Here is a 19,077-nt window from a genome sequence, read left to right on the forward strand (position 1 = left end):
GAGCATATGAAACACACGCCAAAAGCTGAAATGTGACATTTGACATAACATTGGCCCAACAGAAGTCCCTTGCACTTAATTTTACATAATTATAGGAATAAACTTAATCTTACTGTGAACAGAAGTTTTTCATTAAATTCAATAGTTAAAAAAAAAAAACTTATTTTTGGACTTTTTGTCCTAATTTTGTCTGTCTATTATTACAACTCCTGTAGGGGTTCTTTTGTCAGGCTCTTGAATGGCCCAATAGTGAATTAATAAGCATAATATAAATAAACAAGGCAGATTTTCCACCCAGAAGTCTGGAAAAATAAATAACACCCTCTAGAAACTGTCACTTTTTAAGAGTTATAACAAAAATTTTTGCATTGGGATTACAGTCTTTGATATCAGACGAGATTAGAAAATACGATCATGTCAATATTCTCACAAGTGTATTTAACAGTTTACATTGTTAATGTGCATTTGTTGCCCTTGATATGGTTATACACTTTTTATATTTTTTACTATATATTTACATTGAGAAAAATATGACAATCTTTATTTATAGAGCCCATGTTAAAACCACATTGGATAGAAAGCACCAGCTTTAAGTGGTCTTTCCATTGTTTAAAAACTTGAGATATCTTGATTGTTAGGTTACTTGCGGAACGCAAGTAACCTAACAATCAAGATATCTCAAGTTTTTAAACAATGGAAAGACCACTTAAAGCTGGCGCTTTCTATCCAATGTGGTTTTAACACGGGATCTATAAATAAAGATAAAACAGTGATAGCTCTCCTTGAAACCCCCATTAAGGTTTGTTTTCTGAGAAAACAAATGATGGCCAATGATTCAGAATGATTCAACTTGATCAATAGTAATCCCAAAGAAAATGTAATAATTAATGCAATCCACATTCATCGATAAATGTCAAATTCCAACAAGGCTGATTAGCTTATGGTGTTCTGGATCTTCTATCATTGAGCTCAAGTTCTAGAAAAACTGCTCAAACTGCATGAACGTTTCCTAACAGTTGACAAAACTGAGGAACAATGAAATTGGAGGCTTTATTCCTCAATAGATGACAACTTTTGAGTGTCCAGTTCAGTCATATTTACTCTTTTTGTATTCTTGCCACTGGTTCTTCACACAACCATAAGGGCAAAACCCTCACAACAAATACACGTGTCAAATCTAGGCTCTCCACTAGCTGGGGAGCTTATCCAGAGGTGCTGGTTGCCTTGCCTTGATGAATAGAAGCATAAATCTAACATCACAGGCTGATGAAGGCTAAAATAAGAATAAAAAAATTAAATAAAAAAAAAAACAATAAACACTGACAAGGTAAAATAAATAAAGGAATTGCACAAGTCAGTCAGATGTAAACACTTCAGTTTTGAAAACTAGGTCTTGCAATAAGCCTCGGCTTCTGGACATAAGCACGTAACCGTTGTGAGGCAGCTTGTTTTACGCCAGAAAGTCAGTAATCATGCTCCGGAGAACTGGTAGAAAATCCCTCTGTTCAGTGTCATGATTTGATCTTCCATAGCTGGGCAGAAAATAGTAAAATATATATCAATAAAAAAGGCAAGGAACACAAACAAAACTATAAGATAGAACAATCTAAAGCTTAAATAAGATTGACAAGATTAGGATGTAACAATTTTCAATTGTAACTAATGCAACAAATGCAAATTGTGTATTTTATCTATTCTTTGTCAATCCAACTGCTGCCTTGAATGCATATCTTCTCCCTACAGAATTGTTCAGCGAGAAGGCCTTTCCTGATGTGATGTTAGTGCTTGTACACTTAGAGTATATAGAGAATGTTCACACTACGGAACTGCAAGGTGGAATTCACAAGAAATGTCCGCCAGGAGTTCTGCCTTGCAGCACAATCCCATTGACTTAAAAAGGGATTTCTGCTTCGGATCTGCGTTTGTCCATAGGACAGCACATATGTCCGTGGCAAATTGCTGCAGACATAAACTACAATTCCACATAATATCTGTAGGAAGATCAAGGATCTATTGAGGAATTCAGTGAGAAAAATGTCCTTGGGAAGTGCTTCAGTGTGAACATTTCCTTATAGTTAAAAGGGGTACTCCGCTGCTCAGCATTTGGAACAAACTGTTCCGAATGCTGAAGCCTGCACCGGGAGTTTGTGACGTGATAGTCCCGCCCCCTCATGACGTCAATTCCTGCCCCCTCAATGCAAGTCTATGGGAGGGGGCGTGACGGCGGTATATGGGCTGCCTCCCATAGACTTTCATTGAGGGGGCAGGGCTATGATGTCACAAACTCCCGGTGCAGGCTCCAGTGTTTGGAACAGTTTGTTCCAAACACTGAGCAGCGGAGTACCCCTTTAATCAGATTCTTTTCCCTTCTGCCCCCCTCCCCTTTTAAAACAGACATGAAGAGAGAGGGAGTGAAACAGTTGCTTCTTCTCCTACCTCCATGGATTCTATCCTTATCAATCTGTATGACAAAAATGTATCTGCTTTGCCCACAGTAACCAATTACAGCTCAGCTCTCATTTCTCAAGGTTCTTTCAGCACTGATTGATTGCTGTGGGTAAAGCAGATACATTTTTGTCTTAAATCTGGGCCCATGTTATTATTTTACAGAGATTCTTTGGAGATCGAGGAGATTTCTAAACATTTAGAGAGTCTTCAGGCATAGGAAAGGGTAACTACAGAATGCGACTGTTTTCTCATTTAGGAAAAAGCTACATACATGCACATTTACTCCTGGATTATTAAATTAAAAACAAACAAATAGGTAAGATGTAGGCTATAGTTACCTAAACTGGAAAACATGTTTAATAAAAAATAAAAACACAAAAGCTTACCTTGAGATTAAATCCCAGGAGATCACTGATAACACCAGAAACTGCTGATAAAATAACCACCTGCGTGATATTGTAAAGCAGGGGATTCATTGTCAGACCATATAATCTAAAGGGACTGTCCAATTCCTGAGAAACAAAACATCTTGAGTTAAAGTTAGCACTCATAATAAGGCAGAATCCTTACGGATAATTATTCTGACATGTATTACCTCTTCATGATTGCTAATACACCTATTTATGGTGGTCCTTATTAGTACTTATACTAGCGAGCCTTGTTTTTATGGTAGCGTGGGTCTCCTGAGTTAGAGTTCCTTCACATTGCCTTTATGACAGGGCAGTGCGACGTCCATCGGGGAACCTAGGGAGACATCATGTGACATTTTTCCTCCCGCTACTCCAGTCAGAAAACAATGGCGCCCAACGAACCTCAAAATAGTAAATTAAATCTGTCGGGACCCATTTTTCCTGTTGTGCCCCATCAAAAATAACGTTGGTTAAGTGTTTCAAAAAGCAGCCGGGGGCCGTGTGAAGGACCTCAGGCCTGCCATGGGTGTCTGAGTGGTCAAAGTCCCCTGACAGCTGTCAAAGGGTAGTCAGACAAAAAATAAAAATGTTATGGGTTAAAAAAAAATGTAAACTAGAATTGTTAAATATGTTATTAAAGGGGTAGTCCAGTGGTGAAAAACTTATCCCCTATCCTAAGGATAGGGGATAAGTTTGAGATCGCGGGGGGTCCGACCGCTGGGGCCCCCTGCGATCTCTCTGTACGGGGCCCCGGCTCTCCGCTGAGATAGCGGGTGTCGACCCCCGCACGAGGCGGCGGCCGACACGCCCCCTCAATACATCTCTATGGCAGAGCCGGAGATTGCCGAAGGCAGCGCTTCGGCTCTGCCATAGAGTTGTATTGAGGGGGCGTGTCGGCCGATGCCTCGTGCGGAGGTCGACACGCCCCCTTCCAGCGGGCTGTCGGGGCTCCGTACAGGAGATCGCGGGGGGCCCCAGGGGTCGGACCCCCGCGATCTGCAACTTATCCCCTATCCTTAGGATAGGGGATAAGTTGCTCACCACTGAATCACCACTGGACTACTCCTTTAATGTAATTGTACCGAATACAGCTATAATGTTATTTTTTACTATATATGACCTGTGTAAATTTAGATAGGAGCCCCAAAATGGTGACATTAAAAAGTATCCCGCAAAACGCAAGCCCTCATAAACAGAGAAATAAAATAGCTAGGGCACTGGGAAGGTGAAAAAAAATAGCCTTATCCTTCCAGTACCTCTATGCTCCACAGGAAGTTGTGTAGTTCTTTTCTGTCTGACCACAGTGCTCTCTGCTGACACCTCTGTCCATGTCAGGAACTGTCCAGAGTAGGAGCAAATTCCCATAGCAAACCTCTCAGAGAGCACTGTGGTCAGACAGAAAAGGACTATTCAACTACCTGTGGAGCATACAGCAGCTGATAAATACTGGAAGGATTAAGAATTTTTTTTATAGAAGTATTTTACAAATCTGTAACTTCTTGGAACCAGATAATTTGAAGAAAAAAAAAATGAAAAATAAAAAATAAAAAATTATTAATAATAATTGTTTTCCACCAGAGTACCTCTTTAAGGGAAATAGGTTAAAATGCCTAAATAGATGGTAAAGTCTGTTTCTACTTTACCCTCTGAGATTTGTTAGGGCCTGTTCAAATAAAACTTTAAAGCGCAACTGTGACAATGTTTGGGCCATATTAAGTAACAGTATGCTAAATGTGCTTAGAATATCAATCCAGCATTACCTTTATCTACTTTATTGCAGGTTTTATGATCTCCAAAAACACTTTTGTATACAGCCAGCAACAGTCTATTATGCGTGGCAAGGGGTTCGCTATGCCCCGAGTAGCCACGCCTCTCCTTTCCTGCAGCACTGGGACCTCCACCTCATCAGGAGCATGCCCAGGCATTGTAGGGAGGTCATACAAGCACGTGGAGGGCACACACACTACTGAGCCTCATTTTGACTTGTTTTAAGGACATTACATCAAAGTTGGATCAGCCTGTAGTCTGGTTTTCCACTCTGATTTTGAGTGTGACTCCAAATTTATCAACCCATGGAGGTCTGGATATGATTTCCATTGATAATCTGTGTTTGATTTTGTTGTCAGTACATTCAACTATGTAAAGACGAAAGTATTTCATACAATTAGTTCATTCATTCAGATCTAGTATGTGTTTTCTTAGTGCTCCCTTAATTTTTTTTAAGCAGTGTATAATCACACTGGTCAGAGAATGTAGGTCATAATGCAAAAAGAAAGAACTGGCCCATCATGAGGCCACTCACTGCGCCCCTCGGTGGTGAATGTGCAGGCTTTGTGTTACTTAATATGGCCTAAACATCATGACAGTTGCGCTTTAAACTTATCCTAGATAGAGAAATACAGCATGACAAAAGCTTTATTTGCTCTACTCCAGGTTCTGATTTGACTGTCTCTTTAAAAGAGAAAAGGAAACCCACGAGGGAAAGCAGTGTGGATATTGTTACATTTCAACAAGTCCTAAAGCGGTTTGGTTCCTGAATAAATGTGTGAAGAAATAGAACTGAAGTCTCACAATTGTTTCGGCTCCAGAGTCTAACCCTTTGGGGAGAGCTGCCTAGAGAGCTTACTGTTGTCTCTTTCTATTAATGCTTTAGCAAGTCAGCGCTCTATTATTATACAACAGATACAGTTACTGCTACTAATAAGGAAAATACAAGCAACAATGCTTACATGTAAAACTGTGATAATGGAAAGAACAAAAACAAAGCTACTGCGTATCAAACATACACAGTCATCACTAAACTGTTCTGTCATTTTTGTATTGGCTTAGTATAAAAGCTACTGTAAAAAAAAATAAAAATAATTCTATATCTTAAGAAGTGCATTCCCATCTTATACATTAATGTTATATTGTTATGATATGCCATCAATATATAATCTGTAGCGGTCTGACAGTGAAATGTTACACAATTTACATAGGCATGATCATTTGCAAAAACTTTATATAATGTAGATAGAATATTATATGTATATTTGTAATATAGATTGGTTAAAAAAAAAAAGTGTATATTTATGGGTCAAAACATGCTCTATACACTTAGGGGTCTCTCCACTGTCCAGAAGACTGTCTTGTCCCTGCAACTATTGTCTGTGTGTTTCAATACGGAAACAAAATCCAGAAAGTGATGGTGGAAGAAGGTCTCTGTGCAGACTCCTGGCTTGTCAATCGGCCTGCTGTGTGAGCCGGGAACATGTCACAGAGCCTCAGCACACAAAGCAACCAGTTAACAGCTCTAAGGATTGAGGGAGTAATTCCTACATGAGACGTGAGGGCAGACAAGGGAACCCCCCTCTCTGCTGTGAACTGCATGCAATGATAAATATAAACAAGGGAATTAGAAGCCATAAAAGTGATGAAAACCAGGATGAACTCTGCTTTAAAGGATGTTTCACTTACCCAGATTGGTGCCGCTGTTCCAGAGATACACCTGGCATTAGCCTCTGTTCCTAATATGTAAATCGTCTGGTTTGCGCAATGGCATACACAGAACCCCTGCATCCTTCCACTCTGCCCCAATATGCCTGTCCACCTTGTGTGAAAGGGGTCTCATGAATATTTATGAGGTGGGTGGGAATAACGGAGCACAGAGGACTGAGGCAGGGATGGTGGGTATGCTGGCTCCAGCCTCTATTGTGCAAAGCTGGCTATTTACAGCAACGATCCAGTTAAGTGAAGTATTTTAATTCGGTTCACCCCCTTACAACCGTTTATTGGGTTTAGTGCAGGTAAACCAGCTGTCAGTTTCTTTTTAAGCACACTAGACAGTATCAGCTGTATCAAGAGTTAGCTTGGAGTATTTTTTTTTTTTTATCTTATGACAGGTACACTATAAGTGAATGGGGTTTGCTGCACTGCCCAGTTAGGTGCTCTGACGCACCGCAGTGCAGGGAACCATTTATTCCTAGGATCAGTGTGTGTCCCAAAGCCTGGATTTTCAATGATTACACTGTTACACAATATCTTAATGATATACATAATATGATGGGAATACCCCTTTAGGGTAGGGTCATAAGTGACATTTTGGAATCATAGTGGAGTACAAATGCTGAAGCTGGACAGTGAGTGTGGGTTACTGTAGTATACTATGCTAGTATCATGTGTGACATATTTTGCTGCATATTTTTTGCAGTTGATTTTGCTACCCATTGACTTCAATGGGTAGAAGAATATGCAGCAGCAAAATACTGCCCTACCCTTACTGAGTTCCAAATCAGACATTTTTATAGATTATCACTTACTTTTAATAGCTTCGTAGCTAATTTTAGCACATTGTTGACAAGTGTCAGCTCCTCTTTCTTGTTTGGTTTCTTCTCCATTTTCAAGTACAAATTGATCTATTGAATAAAGCATATGGTTGCATGGCAACTTGTTATATTGTCTCTTAAATGTGATAGCAAAGCTTATATTGCACAACCTTACAGCAGTCAGGCACACAACTACTTATACGTAAATCATGAAGAAGGAATTCACGTGGCTTCCTGTCCTACACTTTATATGTAACTCCATTCAATTAAGTGGCCATGAAAAAGTAGATTATAAAAATGGCCATAATGTAATGGTTTTCATACAATAATCAAATTCTCACAGATGATTCAAAAATATCTTTTATGATTTTTTAAATTTGTAATATGCACATCAGGCAGGTCACAACTGATAATCCAATCTGCTATGAAATGCATGGAAACCACGGAATTCCATGAGACTGCTGAAATTCGCATGGTTACGTCTAATTCTGTCACAAAGACAGAACACATTAAATCTGTAATGAAAATTGTTACATCTATGGCCATTTTAAACCATGACTTGTTACTCCTAGGCTAGGTTTCCACTTAGCAGTTTTTGGAAAACTGTCACTGCAGTTTTTGAGCCAAAGCCAGAAGTGGATCCAGCAGGAAGAAGAAGTATAAGGGTATGTTCGCCGGAAACGGGATTTCCGTGGCAGAAACACGTGCTGCGGAAATTTCACCATGTGCACAATGCAGCAGAATTCCCTTGAAATCAATAGAACTCAGCTGCGGAGGAATGTCCGTGATTAATTTTCTGTCCGAATTCTGCACGCACATTGCGGCGTGTGAACATACCCCCAAGTCTTCCCTTTATATTTCCCATTACTTTTGAATATGCTTCTGGTTTTGGCTTAAAAACTGAAGTGACAGATTTTCTAAATAAAAAAAAATAAATAATGCCAAGTGGAAACACAGCCTTGTAAGAGTCTATAAGATGCATCATACGTAAAAAAAAAAAAAAAAAAATCCCCCTATATGAACGGCTACTTTGCTACTGTACTATATATATTATTTATATAAAATCTAATTTTATGTAATTATATTAAAAGAAAACAGACACATTACAGAGAAAAGGAAATAGAGTTGACATGCAAGTACATGGTGTTTATTTCTAGAAAGTAGCACTCAATGCCCTTTAGGGCCAAATAAACACTTTTTACCATCGAACTGTGTTCGCTCTTGGTATATCCAAACTAGCATAGCCCGCCATGAGAAAGATAATAGAAAGAGCAGGAAAAGATGTTCAGATGATCTAAGGTTTTTTTTTTCAATATAAGCCAAAAAGACTACATAAGAAAACTGAAGAAAATTATTTTCTTACCTGTTCTGTCAACAATATTGAGGTATTGCTATATTTTTTGCTGGTTTCTGATCCAAGTGTAACAAATCTCAATAAAAAGAGAGATAATGAAATGCACCAAATTACTAGTTCCCAGTTGTAGTGACATTCCAAAAAAGTTTCATGAATATGAAGAAGCTAGACCAGAAAAAATAAATAAAAATAATGTGAGATAGAAAAATGTAATTGTGTAATTTATCTTTTAGTATTATTAACAGTGTTGCCTGTATTTAGTTTTAGCAGCAAAAGAACATGTTATCCAGCAAGAACATACTGAGGCTAGATTTACACTGACGGCAGTTTTAGCCTTGTAAAGGATCCATATTGCCCGTCTGCTTTAGCATGTGGCTGCCTTTTAGTGCAGCAGGAGGGGTGTAGACAACATCATTTGTTTTCTAAATGCTGGATTATGAAGCAATGCCACAGTATTTAGAATACCTTCCTTGAATGCCAAATTATCAGGAGTCTGGGTTTCATACTCGCTGTTTAAAAGGCTAATATACCAGTTTTCTTCACTAGATGGCAGACTGATACTTCAGCATCAAGTCATCTTCACAAGATCCTGAATATAGACATATATAAATATGTACACCTAATAGTTCATATAAAATATTGTTATTGCATGCCCTGTTCCCCTTCCTTTTGTCTCTTAAGTAATAAACCTAGCAGGATGCCGTTCCGTACATTTCGGATGGCTAAGTTCATTCTTATGGCCACCAGGATACATATAGCTGCACAATGGAAATCCCCATCTTTGTCTTTTCATAAGGTTATTGACAAGGTTAACTGCATCATGCTGTGTGAAAAGTTATCAGCCATACGTGAGAGTAGGGTGGAATGTTTTGATAAATTGTGGGAGGCATGGCTGCTTTCTCCTTATTGTCCTTCTATGCAAACATGCCTCTCTCTCTATTGATTGGGGGTGGGTGATGGCCTCCATGTTTTACGCTAGGCTGGGGTTCCCTTTGTGGCGACGAACGATCCAACCATTATTATTCTTATCTGTTTTCCTCCTATGTATGCATTATGGTTCCAGTACAATTATTATTGTAAGCTGATCAGATGTTTCCTCCTGGTTATGTGTTGTAACTGTTTTATTTATTACCATGTACCACAACGCCCATATGGGCATCCATACCTACCATTTACATCCTGTATATTGCTACCAGCTCTTTTCAATAAAAGACTCATGGTTTGACTGTTAAAATATTGTTATTGTATGGCATAACGTATGACATGCTGGAAAACCAGGTAAATATGCCAAATGCAAAGTTACTGAAAAGCTCTTCAACTGCTAGAATACAAGAAGTCACATTCACAGTAGTATATGAAGTATTTTAAAGTCATTTAATATTAATGACAGGAACTGGTAAATCTTGTAGAAAGCCATTTAAAAGAGAATCTGACAGGCTGTTCACCTGCAGTAAACCCAATATCATAACTTAGTGAGTAAAAAATAGTCACTTTAATTCTTTCACTATTTGCAGAGTTATGGCAGGTTAATGTTCTTTTTCTATTGCGCAGCTCTGTCTGGCCCACCACCGTGATAAATATACTAATTGGCTGCCCGGGGGTGAGCGCTCTGCTTTGCTACACCCGGCAGGCAGGAATTAGCATATTCATTATAGGGGCGGGCCGGCCTGGGGATTATGGAGGAGGCAAGGGAGCTCTGTGAGCCGGCTCCCTGACTCCATTATGCAAAGAGTACATTAACCTGCCGTAACACTGCAAATACTAGAAGGATTAAAGTGAGGACTTTTTTTTTTTTTTTTTTAAAGCTGTTCACTCGCACTATGACCCAGTATATTGAGATTAGTGTGGGTGAACAACCTGTCAGATTCTTTTTAATATGCACACACACTATATATAAAAAAAATCATCATCACATAGTGTCATTAGGAAAGACTTGTCCAAACTGCACCCAGTAAGACTATTCTGAAATGTAGAAAGTAAGGACCATACATGACTCAATAACATCCACCCCTACAAAGTACCGACAAAGTACAGAACAGCTAACCTACAGTACAGAAATATAATGACATTCAGGTATAGTAAGTAGTACAGTATGTAAAGATAAGCTTGCGTCAAATCTTTAAAAGTAAAATATGATCATTCTACACTAAAACTTCAGTATTTTACAGTATTCTCAGGAAATATAGATTTTCCCTTTAGTCTTTTAATGATTTATCATGCAAGATACTACTGTAATGCTATGACCTTACATCCCTGCTGTCTACAGAATTGCTGGGAGCATTTCCTGATGATCTGCCACCAGCTATGAAGGTCACATTAAGGAAACCAAGAAGTGATCAGATCCATGGGGAGAAGAAGAACAGTACAGTGGAATTAAGTGAACAGGTCATTTTACCTAAAAATGAAAAAACAGCACATTTGTACTCTTTTACATATATAGGACACTGTGATACACATCTGGTTTTACCAACTCTGCTTCATAGAGAAACCCTTAGAAAGGGTCACCTGGTAATAACCCGTTTAGTGTCCTAACGCTATAGGTAGGCATGGAAGTATTCAGTACCTCCCCAAGAGAAAAGTCATCATCTCACGGTTGTAATTTAAATCTAAAGACTGCCCTCATACTGCATTAGATGACTGTTTTTCAATAGGAGGGGTTTTCATTTAGGACCCTAGCAGAACAAGTTTTTTCACAAATGACATTTATCTCCTATCCATAGGAGTCTGATTTCTGGGGGGCCTATATCAATCACTAGGATGGAAGTTTTGAGCCCCCTTTCCTCTTCAACGCATGACCACAGTGAGAAGATGCTCAAATGGAGCAGTGGTCAAGCAAGTGCAATGCCAGTCATTTCAAAGTCAATATGGTTTACAAAAACAGCCGAGAAAAGCAAAATGTCTCACCTGTGCACAGCAAATGAACACCGCCGATATGGTCAGTAAGAAAGCTGAAGAAACTATTACATCAACTGAACGTTGGGGGCCTCTCCGCTGTAAGGAGAAAATATCCAAATATTCTTAATATGTATACTTGGGGTAAATCACACAGAACATGATTTATTAAAATACGTAGAAGAAAAACTGGAGAGATTTTTCCACAACAACCAATTACAGCTCAGTTTTCCTTTATTAATGAGTTCTGGTGAAAGCTGAACTGTGATTGGTTGTTATGGAAATAGAAAAACTCTGAGTTTTTCTCTTTGATCAATCAATGGAGGAGAAAAATCACTCTTCGAGGTCTAGCCAGAATCATAAAATATGCATTTTCAACAGTAGTTTCTGAATTTCTTATTAATAGACTCACACACCGTATTTTGGTCAGTATTTGTAGCCAAAAACAGGAGTGGAACAGACACAGGATATGTATAACAGACAGATTTCCATCTTTTCCTGTGTTTTGAACCCATGTATCAGTTTGCCTAACAATTCTGATCAAAATACTATGGCCCAGATTTACCAATCCACCTAAAACCAAAACGGTAAGTTTTTTCCTAAATCAACCAATCACAGCTCAGCTTACATTTTACCAGAGCTCAGCTCAGGATATAAAAGCTGAGATTGGTTGCTATGGAAAAAATGCACGCCTCCTCCCTCCCCCCCTTTCTTGACTGACTGAGGTAGAGGACTCCGCTTCCAGCACTGAGCCATGCATGTCAAGTAGCCTAAGCAAAGCAGGCAGGAGGGTGCATGGGCACTGAGCAGGATATATATAGCACTGACTGTTCACGCACAAAATTCGACACGTCATAATGAAACAAAGAATCAATTCAGGTTTCAGGCTCTGCTACAAAAGATTTTCAATCAGTTTTATGCTGTATAAGCTAGTTATCATCTGCTGGTTACAGATAAATAAAGGAATACTGGGGGAGATTTATCAAAACCTGTGTAGAGGAAGAATGGAGCACTTGCCCACAGCAAGCAGTCAGATCGCTTCTTTCATGTTTTAAAAAAGCCTAAAAAAAAATAAAAAAAAATGAAAGAAGCAATCTGCTATTGCTATGGGCAAGTGCTCCATTCTTCCTCTACACCGGTGTTCTTAAGTATTCCCCATTCATCCCAGTACAGTGCAGAAGTTGTCCAGGGTTTAAGGCAAAAAATAATTTTCACAGTACTTCCCTATTAATATCATATCATACTGTTGGAAAAATGTTCTCCACCTTGCACTGATTGGTGGGGGTCCTGGCACTGGGATCCCCACCAACAACTAGAATGGGGATCCTGCATTATCCTTCTCAAGTGGAGAGTCGGTTGAGCAGGTCTGCGGTCACTCCATTGATATTCTAAACCTGCAGAGAGACAGACAAGTGCAGTACCTGGCTATCTTCTGCAGTGTCTAAGACTTTGAATAGAGTGACAGTGCACATGCTCAATCGCTGCTCCATTCCAATGAGGGTGGAACGGGACCCAGTGGTTGGACTTCCAGCGATCAGACATATCACCTATGCAATGAATGATTGTAGGATTGTGATTATTTAGTAGCCATTTTTCTGAATGTGTTTTGAGTGCAGCAGTGCATTTCCCCCTACCTTTAGGTATGAACGAAGAGACAGCCACATTTTTATATTTTGGACCTTCTTTAGGCGAAAGTGTGGAACTTCAGATTTTCTAGCTCTCCTAGCACTAGTCAAATGACCAAATAATTTTGCAAACAGTAATCTCTGCAATAAATCAAAATAGTGTGTCACTTCACAGCAAACAAAATAATTTCTCTAGCGGGAAATTTGTCAAAACAAAGCATAGAAAATCCTATTTGTTTACTATTGTTACCTTACACTGCTGTCAAACTCTTTTATAAGTTGGGATTCAAAGTTTTTATTTTTGCTCATCAGAGAGTGAAATTTAGTCCGCTGGTGACCATGTTTGGGCCAATTCTCACATGCAAGTTTATCTAGAGGTGCTCAAAAATTAGGCAGATTACAATATTGAGTCTTGCTAAATGAATGTATATGTTCAGGAAATTGTATATGTTCAGGAAATTGTAGTTACCAGCTGACTATGTTTGTGAATTGGCCTGTTGTAGTGAGCCACAGTATACATCAGAATCCCTCATTTGCCTGAATGGGGACAAATATTTAGGACAGAATGAATAATGCTGTGGTGGAACCAATTAACAAGGGAGCTAGACATTAATTCCACTGCACAATGCTGTGCTCCCCTATACATTAGGTAACTGATGCCAATCCAGTTGATTTCCCCAAGAATTGATAACAGTCTTCCGGTCTAAGAACACTACCAGACACTGATACCTGACTGACAATGGAGCAATATAGCTAAACTACCACGTTGGATTTCTTCACCATCCCGAAACATCCATTTGCCAAGGAATGATGTATGTTCCCTCTTGCTACTCCATTATGTTTGTAAATAGATGTGGTGTACAGACCTCAGTATTTTATTGCCCACCTTTATGGGCAGCTTGTAGAATCCCTTATTAATCTCTTGTGGAAAATTTTGCACTTTATTTTAAATGCAACAAGTATCTCCACATAAAAAAATTAACTGATTTCTAAATACATTTTTGGGAAAAAAAAAAAACACACACACACACACACACACACACACACACACCCACAACAACAGAACAAACAAAACAAGGCTATTATTGTCCAGGCACATTGCAGGCAAAGCTGTGTGCATAGTTTCCGTATGACGGTAGTTCTGAGTCACAATATTTTAGATGCAATTATTCTAATGTAGAATTATTTTTCTCATGGACGCCATATGAAATCATGAGAAAACAAACAAACCAAATCTCTTATTTGAAAAATATCCAAATTTTACTGTGCAATTCTAATACATCTATATATATAAAACTCAATGTGTGTATTTGTATGTATGTGTGTGTATATGTATGTGTATATGTATGTGTATGTGTATGTATGTGTATATGTATGTGTATATGTATGTGTATGTGTATATGTATGTGTATATGTATGTGTATGTGTATATGTGCGTGTATATGTGTATGTATGTGTATATGTGTATGTATGTGTGCGTGTGTATATGGGTGTGTGTATATGTGCGTGTGTGTATATGTGTATGTGTGCATGTGTATGTGTGCATGTGTGCATGTGTGCGTGTGCGTGTGTGCATGTGTGTGTGTGTTAGGGCTGGGCGGTATACCGGTTCATACCGGATACCGTTTTTTTTTCTCCGACGGTATGAATTTTGCCCCATACCGCTATACCGGTGGGGCCCCCACCGCCTGCCCATGAATGAATTACAGAGCCCACGGCTCCGCTCTGTCAGGGGAGAGCAGGATGAGACTCCTCATCCCCGCTCCCCCTGCAGTTTCAGGCCGGCTCCTCTCTGCAATCAGAGCCAGGGGAAAGCGCAGAAACTGCATCCCCTGGCTCTGATGTTTCCCGGAGCCCCGAGCCGGCTACCTGCTCCAGTCCACCTCTCCCCTATCTTCGCCAGTGTTCATAACAAGCGCCCGCTCCCCTTACTCCTGCGGTGTAAGGTAGAGCATTGCGCCGCATTTCTTCTAGTTCCGGTGCCCGCTCCTGAGGCTCCTAGTGCACGCCACAGGACCGAGGGGAGCGAGCGCTTCAGGGGCAGACAGACCGCCTGTCAGGGGGCCCGCTGATCTTTGAAAGAGCGGCAGGCCCCTCATACAACGCACGTGAGCTGTGCCGCTGCTGCTCACTGTTCTAAAGTGGCCATGGCGCATAATAGCGCAGTGGGCACTTTAGATCAAAATTTCAAATTCCCTCCTGGCGGAAGCGTCAGCATCCTGCGCTGAATGCTTCCGCCAGAGAGGATCCTGTGTCCGGGCGGGAAGCGCCCACGTTACTGCACTGATGACAGGGGCACTTCCCAGCAGCCGCATCAGCGCACAGGTGAGGAGGAGGAGGGGGGTTAATGGAAGCAGAGGGGGTAATGGAACAAGGGGCAGGATAGGATAAATGAAAGGAGCAGGGGGGTTAATGGAATGAGGGGCAGGATGGGGTTAATGGGTGTAGGGGAGTTAATGGGTGCAGGGGGGTGAATGGAAAGAGGGGCAGGATGGGGTGAATGGAGAGATTTTCGCTGCCCTGACTCTTCATCCCCTGTAGTGCAGAGCTGTGATAGACAGCAGCAGGGGAGTATACAGTACAATGCTGTTTCCCCAACCAGTGTGCCTCCAGCTGTTGCAAAACTAAAACTACCAGCATGCCCAGACATCCGCAGGCTGTCCAGGCATGCTGGGAGTTGTAGTTTTGCTACAGCTGGAGGCCCACTGGTTGGGGAAACCCTGATGTTCTGACACTTTAACAAGCCCCCCCCCCCCCCCCAAATACCGTGATACCACGATAATTAAAAGAAATACCGTGATACGCATTTTTGGTCATACCGCCCAGCTCTAGTGTGTGTGCGCGTATGTATGTGTGTGTGTGCGTGCGTGTGTGTATGTATGTGTGTGCGTATGTGCGTGTATATGTGCGTATGTGTGTGTATATATGTGTGTGTGTGTGTGTGTGTGTGTGTGTGTGTGTGTGTGTGTATGTATGTGTGTATGTTCCACAATCACGTCCAGACGGCTAAAGATATTAACATGAAACTTGGCACACATGTTACTTATATGTCAACAACAAACACAGGATAGGTAATTTAACCCTTACACACACCCATTTGCCAGGATCGAGGTTTTTGTTTAAAGTCCCATACAAGTCTATGGGAATTATATGTTGCTGCATAACTTCCAAACGGCTGGAGATACTATGATAATACTTGGTCACACGTTACTTATATGTCCACTTAAAATATAGGATAGTTAATTTAACCCTTAACTACCCCCATTTGTGAGGGTTGTTTTTTTTTTTTGTTTAAAGTCCCATTCAAATCAATGGGAAATGTATGTTCCCATATAACTTCCATACGGCTGGAGATATTTGAATACTTAGTACACATATTACGGGTCAGGATATGAGGACGGGATGGGAGGTCGAGATAGGAGGTCGAGATAGGAGGTCGAGATAGGAGGTCGAGATAGGGGGTCGAGATAGGAGGTCGGGATAGGAGGTCGGGATAGGAGGTCGGGATAGGAGGTCGGGATAGGAGGTCGGGATAGGAGGTCGGGATAGGAGGTCGGGATAGGGGGTCGGGATAGGGGGTCGGGATAGGGGGTCGGGATAGGGGGTCGGGATAGGGGGTCGGGATAGGGGGTCGGGATAGGGGGTCGGGATATGGGGTCGGGATATGGGGTCGGGATATGGGGTCGGGATATGACAACAATATATGGGGATGGGATATGAAGTCAAAAGCTTTCTCCTTTGTTGATTTTCCTCCCCAACAAGGATGAGGAAGGAAAAACCGGGCAACGCCGGGTACTCAGCTAGTATATAATAAAACATATGGCAAGGTCTCTACAGGGCTATGTCAGCACCAGATACTATATAGCATCATCTATTTGGTCATATATACTGATGTGATAAGAATATACTGTGCATAATTGATTTATACCTAATGGGGTTATTGAAGGTAGGAAGCACTGCTTATGTGCCTGATCAGATTTATAGTATTTGGCTTTAGGTAGGGTCCCACACATCTTTTGGATGTTCATGCATTTTATAGGGGGTTGGTATGGGGAGGTTTGCCTTGTGTCATTTATTAAGTTTGTATTTGAATTACACGATAAAATTTGACATTTTTAATAGTTATGTGGTTTGTGTGGTCATTGTAGGTTTGTGTATTTGCTGTTAGATGACCAAATGGTTTTAAGATTTTTGCTGCTAGCACATTTTGTAGGTAAAGATAGGAAATAAAAAAAAAACTCTGAATTTTCATAAAATCATAAGCATAAAGAACTACCGTATGGGCTTATGGCAGACTATGAATGGGTTTTGCACCAACACAATACAAATAAGCCTTCAAGTCTTGTCATTTTGTCATGGCTTCCTTCACCATGTTAAACATACCTGTTTGTATGTCCTCTCTGCTACACACAATAAGAAAAAGAAAATCCACACCAGGGAAACCCGAACCACAAAACTAATAACCACCATGGAAATGACCATGATGTCTGTGCTGGAACCAAAAGCAATGTTGTAAATTTCACAGGCAGAAAGTGTTGCCAGCTGCTCCAAGTCTCTGGATTCAGACAGTCTGAAGGCAAATGGAGTTAATCCAAGAATAAGAGAGATAAAGTTTCCAAACATCTGATAACCAATTCCTGGTGTGTAGCTGTTCACCTGAAAATAAATAAAGGGGTTTTATTTCACTGTACAAAGAAACCTATATAAACCAGGTATATATCACATAATAATCTGACGTTCTTTATTTAGTCTTGAAAGGAAGCATAAGAAACATAAAAAGCCTGAAGATACAATATTAAGGACTAGTGAAGGCAGTACGGTGTTCCTAAAAATAATAACAGTTCCTCAGCATTGTAGGTTTCCCTACCATTTTCATTCATGACTACACTAGGCATCCCTGCAACTAGTGCTGAGGCGACATCACTAAAAAATATATTCCATTCACTTTAGACATGTCAGACAGTCATCTATTTCTATGAGCAATGTCAGCTTTATAGTAAGCAGCCTTAGCTGTCCAATGCCTATACTATCTTGAGAGAAACATTATTTGGCTCTTCTATATTGTGACAGTAATCCAGTTACACAGACAACCAGTCATTTCACAGTCCTTTAACCTTTCAATACTGCTGTAACAAAATGTACTATTCAGCCTCTTAAAATCGGATGTGTGTGATCATACCAAACCACACTTAAGACATAAAAGTAACTGAAGCAATAGAATTCTATCTGATGCACAGGCAAAATATCCAGCTAGAAAGCAAATGAAAATTCTAATTTTTCTCAGTGGCTTCTTTCAGTGACATGGGCAGGAAATGTATAGAAATGGTTATAGTCTTATAGATAAAGGACACTATCTTTCTAGGTCAGCTTACAGGAAACAGCAAATGGGTTGGAGTAACAATCCATGGAATCATTCAAAATATGGATGCAGAATGGGCAAAGTAATAACTGATGATCAGACTTGGGGTATAAATAAAACACAGTTTATTAAAGGGGTTGTGCAGTGAAAAGTAACTTCTCACCTATTCACAGGATAGGGAATAAGGGTCTAATCATGGGGGGGGTCTGACCACAGAGTGTGTGCTGGTGGGGGTGGCATGCGCTCCATTCATTTCTATGTGAGCGCCGGAAATGCTCAAGTATAGCACTCAGGTCTCTTTGACACTACCATAGAGAATGAATGGAGCGTGTGCTTCTCTGAGAGTCCCGAGGCCTGTTTAGAAGATCATGGGGGGTCCCAGTGGTCTTGATTTAAGCTGTGACATTTACATGGCAGGGTCAGAAATTGGCATAAAGAACATGAAAGCATGGATCAATCCTTCCTTGTATCAAATATTTAAGGTGGTGGGGTGGTGTAATGGTGTGGGGGACCTGAGTATTGTTGCTGCCATGTCCATCTCTTTTTGACCACAGCGGATCTATCTTCTGATGGCTATTTCCAGCAGGATAATGCACCATGTCACAAAGCTCCCATCATTAAAAAAAAAAATGTAATTTTTTTTTTTTAACATGACAATGAGTTCACTGTACTCCAATGGCCTCCA

At 40.3% G+C, this 19,077-nt stretch overlaps 1 protein-coding gene across 18 annotated transcripts in view; it reads right to left on the reverse strand.

Moving 5' to 3' along the window:
• Positions 1–706: 706 nt before the first annotated feature.
• Positions 707–19,077, reverse strand: part of PHTF2 (putative homeodomain transcription factor 2) — a 131,591-nt gene continuing 113,220 nt past the window's right edge. For all 18 annotated transcript variants that reach the window (XM_056573447.1, XM_056573442.1, XM_056573455.1 and 15 more), the window contains 7 exons: positions 17,417–17,689; positions 13,043–13,174; positions 11,421–11,507; positions 8,526–8,681; positions 7,157–7,252; positions 2,835–2,960; positions 707–1,532 (listed from right to left, as the gene is read on the reverse strand). In XM_056573447.1, coding sequence (XP_056429422.1) covers positions 1,512–1,532; positions 2,835–2,960; positions 7,157–7,252; positions 8,526–8,681; positions 11,421–11,507; positions 13,043–13,174; positions 17,417–17,689 — 891 coding nt within the window. In that variant the 3' untranslated portion in view covers positions 707–1,511. The remainder of the gene's footprint in view (positions 1,533–2,834; positions 2,961–7,156; positions 7,253–8,525; positions 8,682–11,420; positions 11,508–13,042; positions 13,175–17,416; positions 17,690–19,077) is intronic.

The sequence above is a fragment of the Hyla sarda genome, chromosome 4, assembly GCF_029499605.1.
Source record: "Hyla sarda isolate aHylSar1 chromosome 4, aHylSar1.hap1, whole genome shotgun sequence".
NCBI classification, from domain to species: Eukaryota; Metazoa; Chordata; class Amphibia; order Anura; family Hylidae; genus Hyla; species Hyla sarda.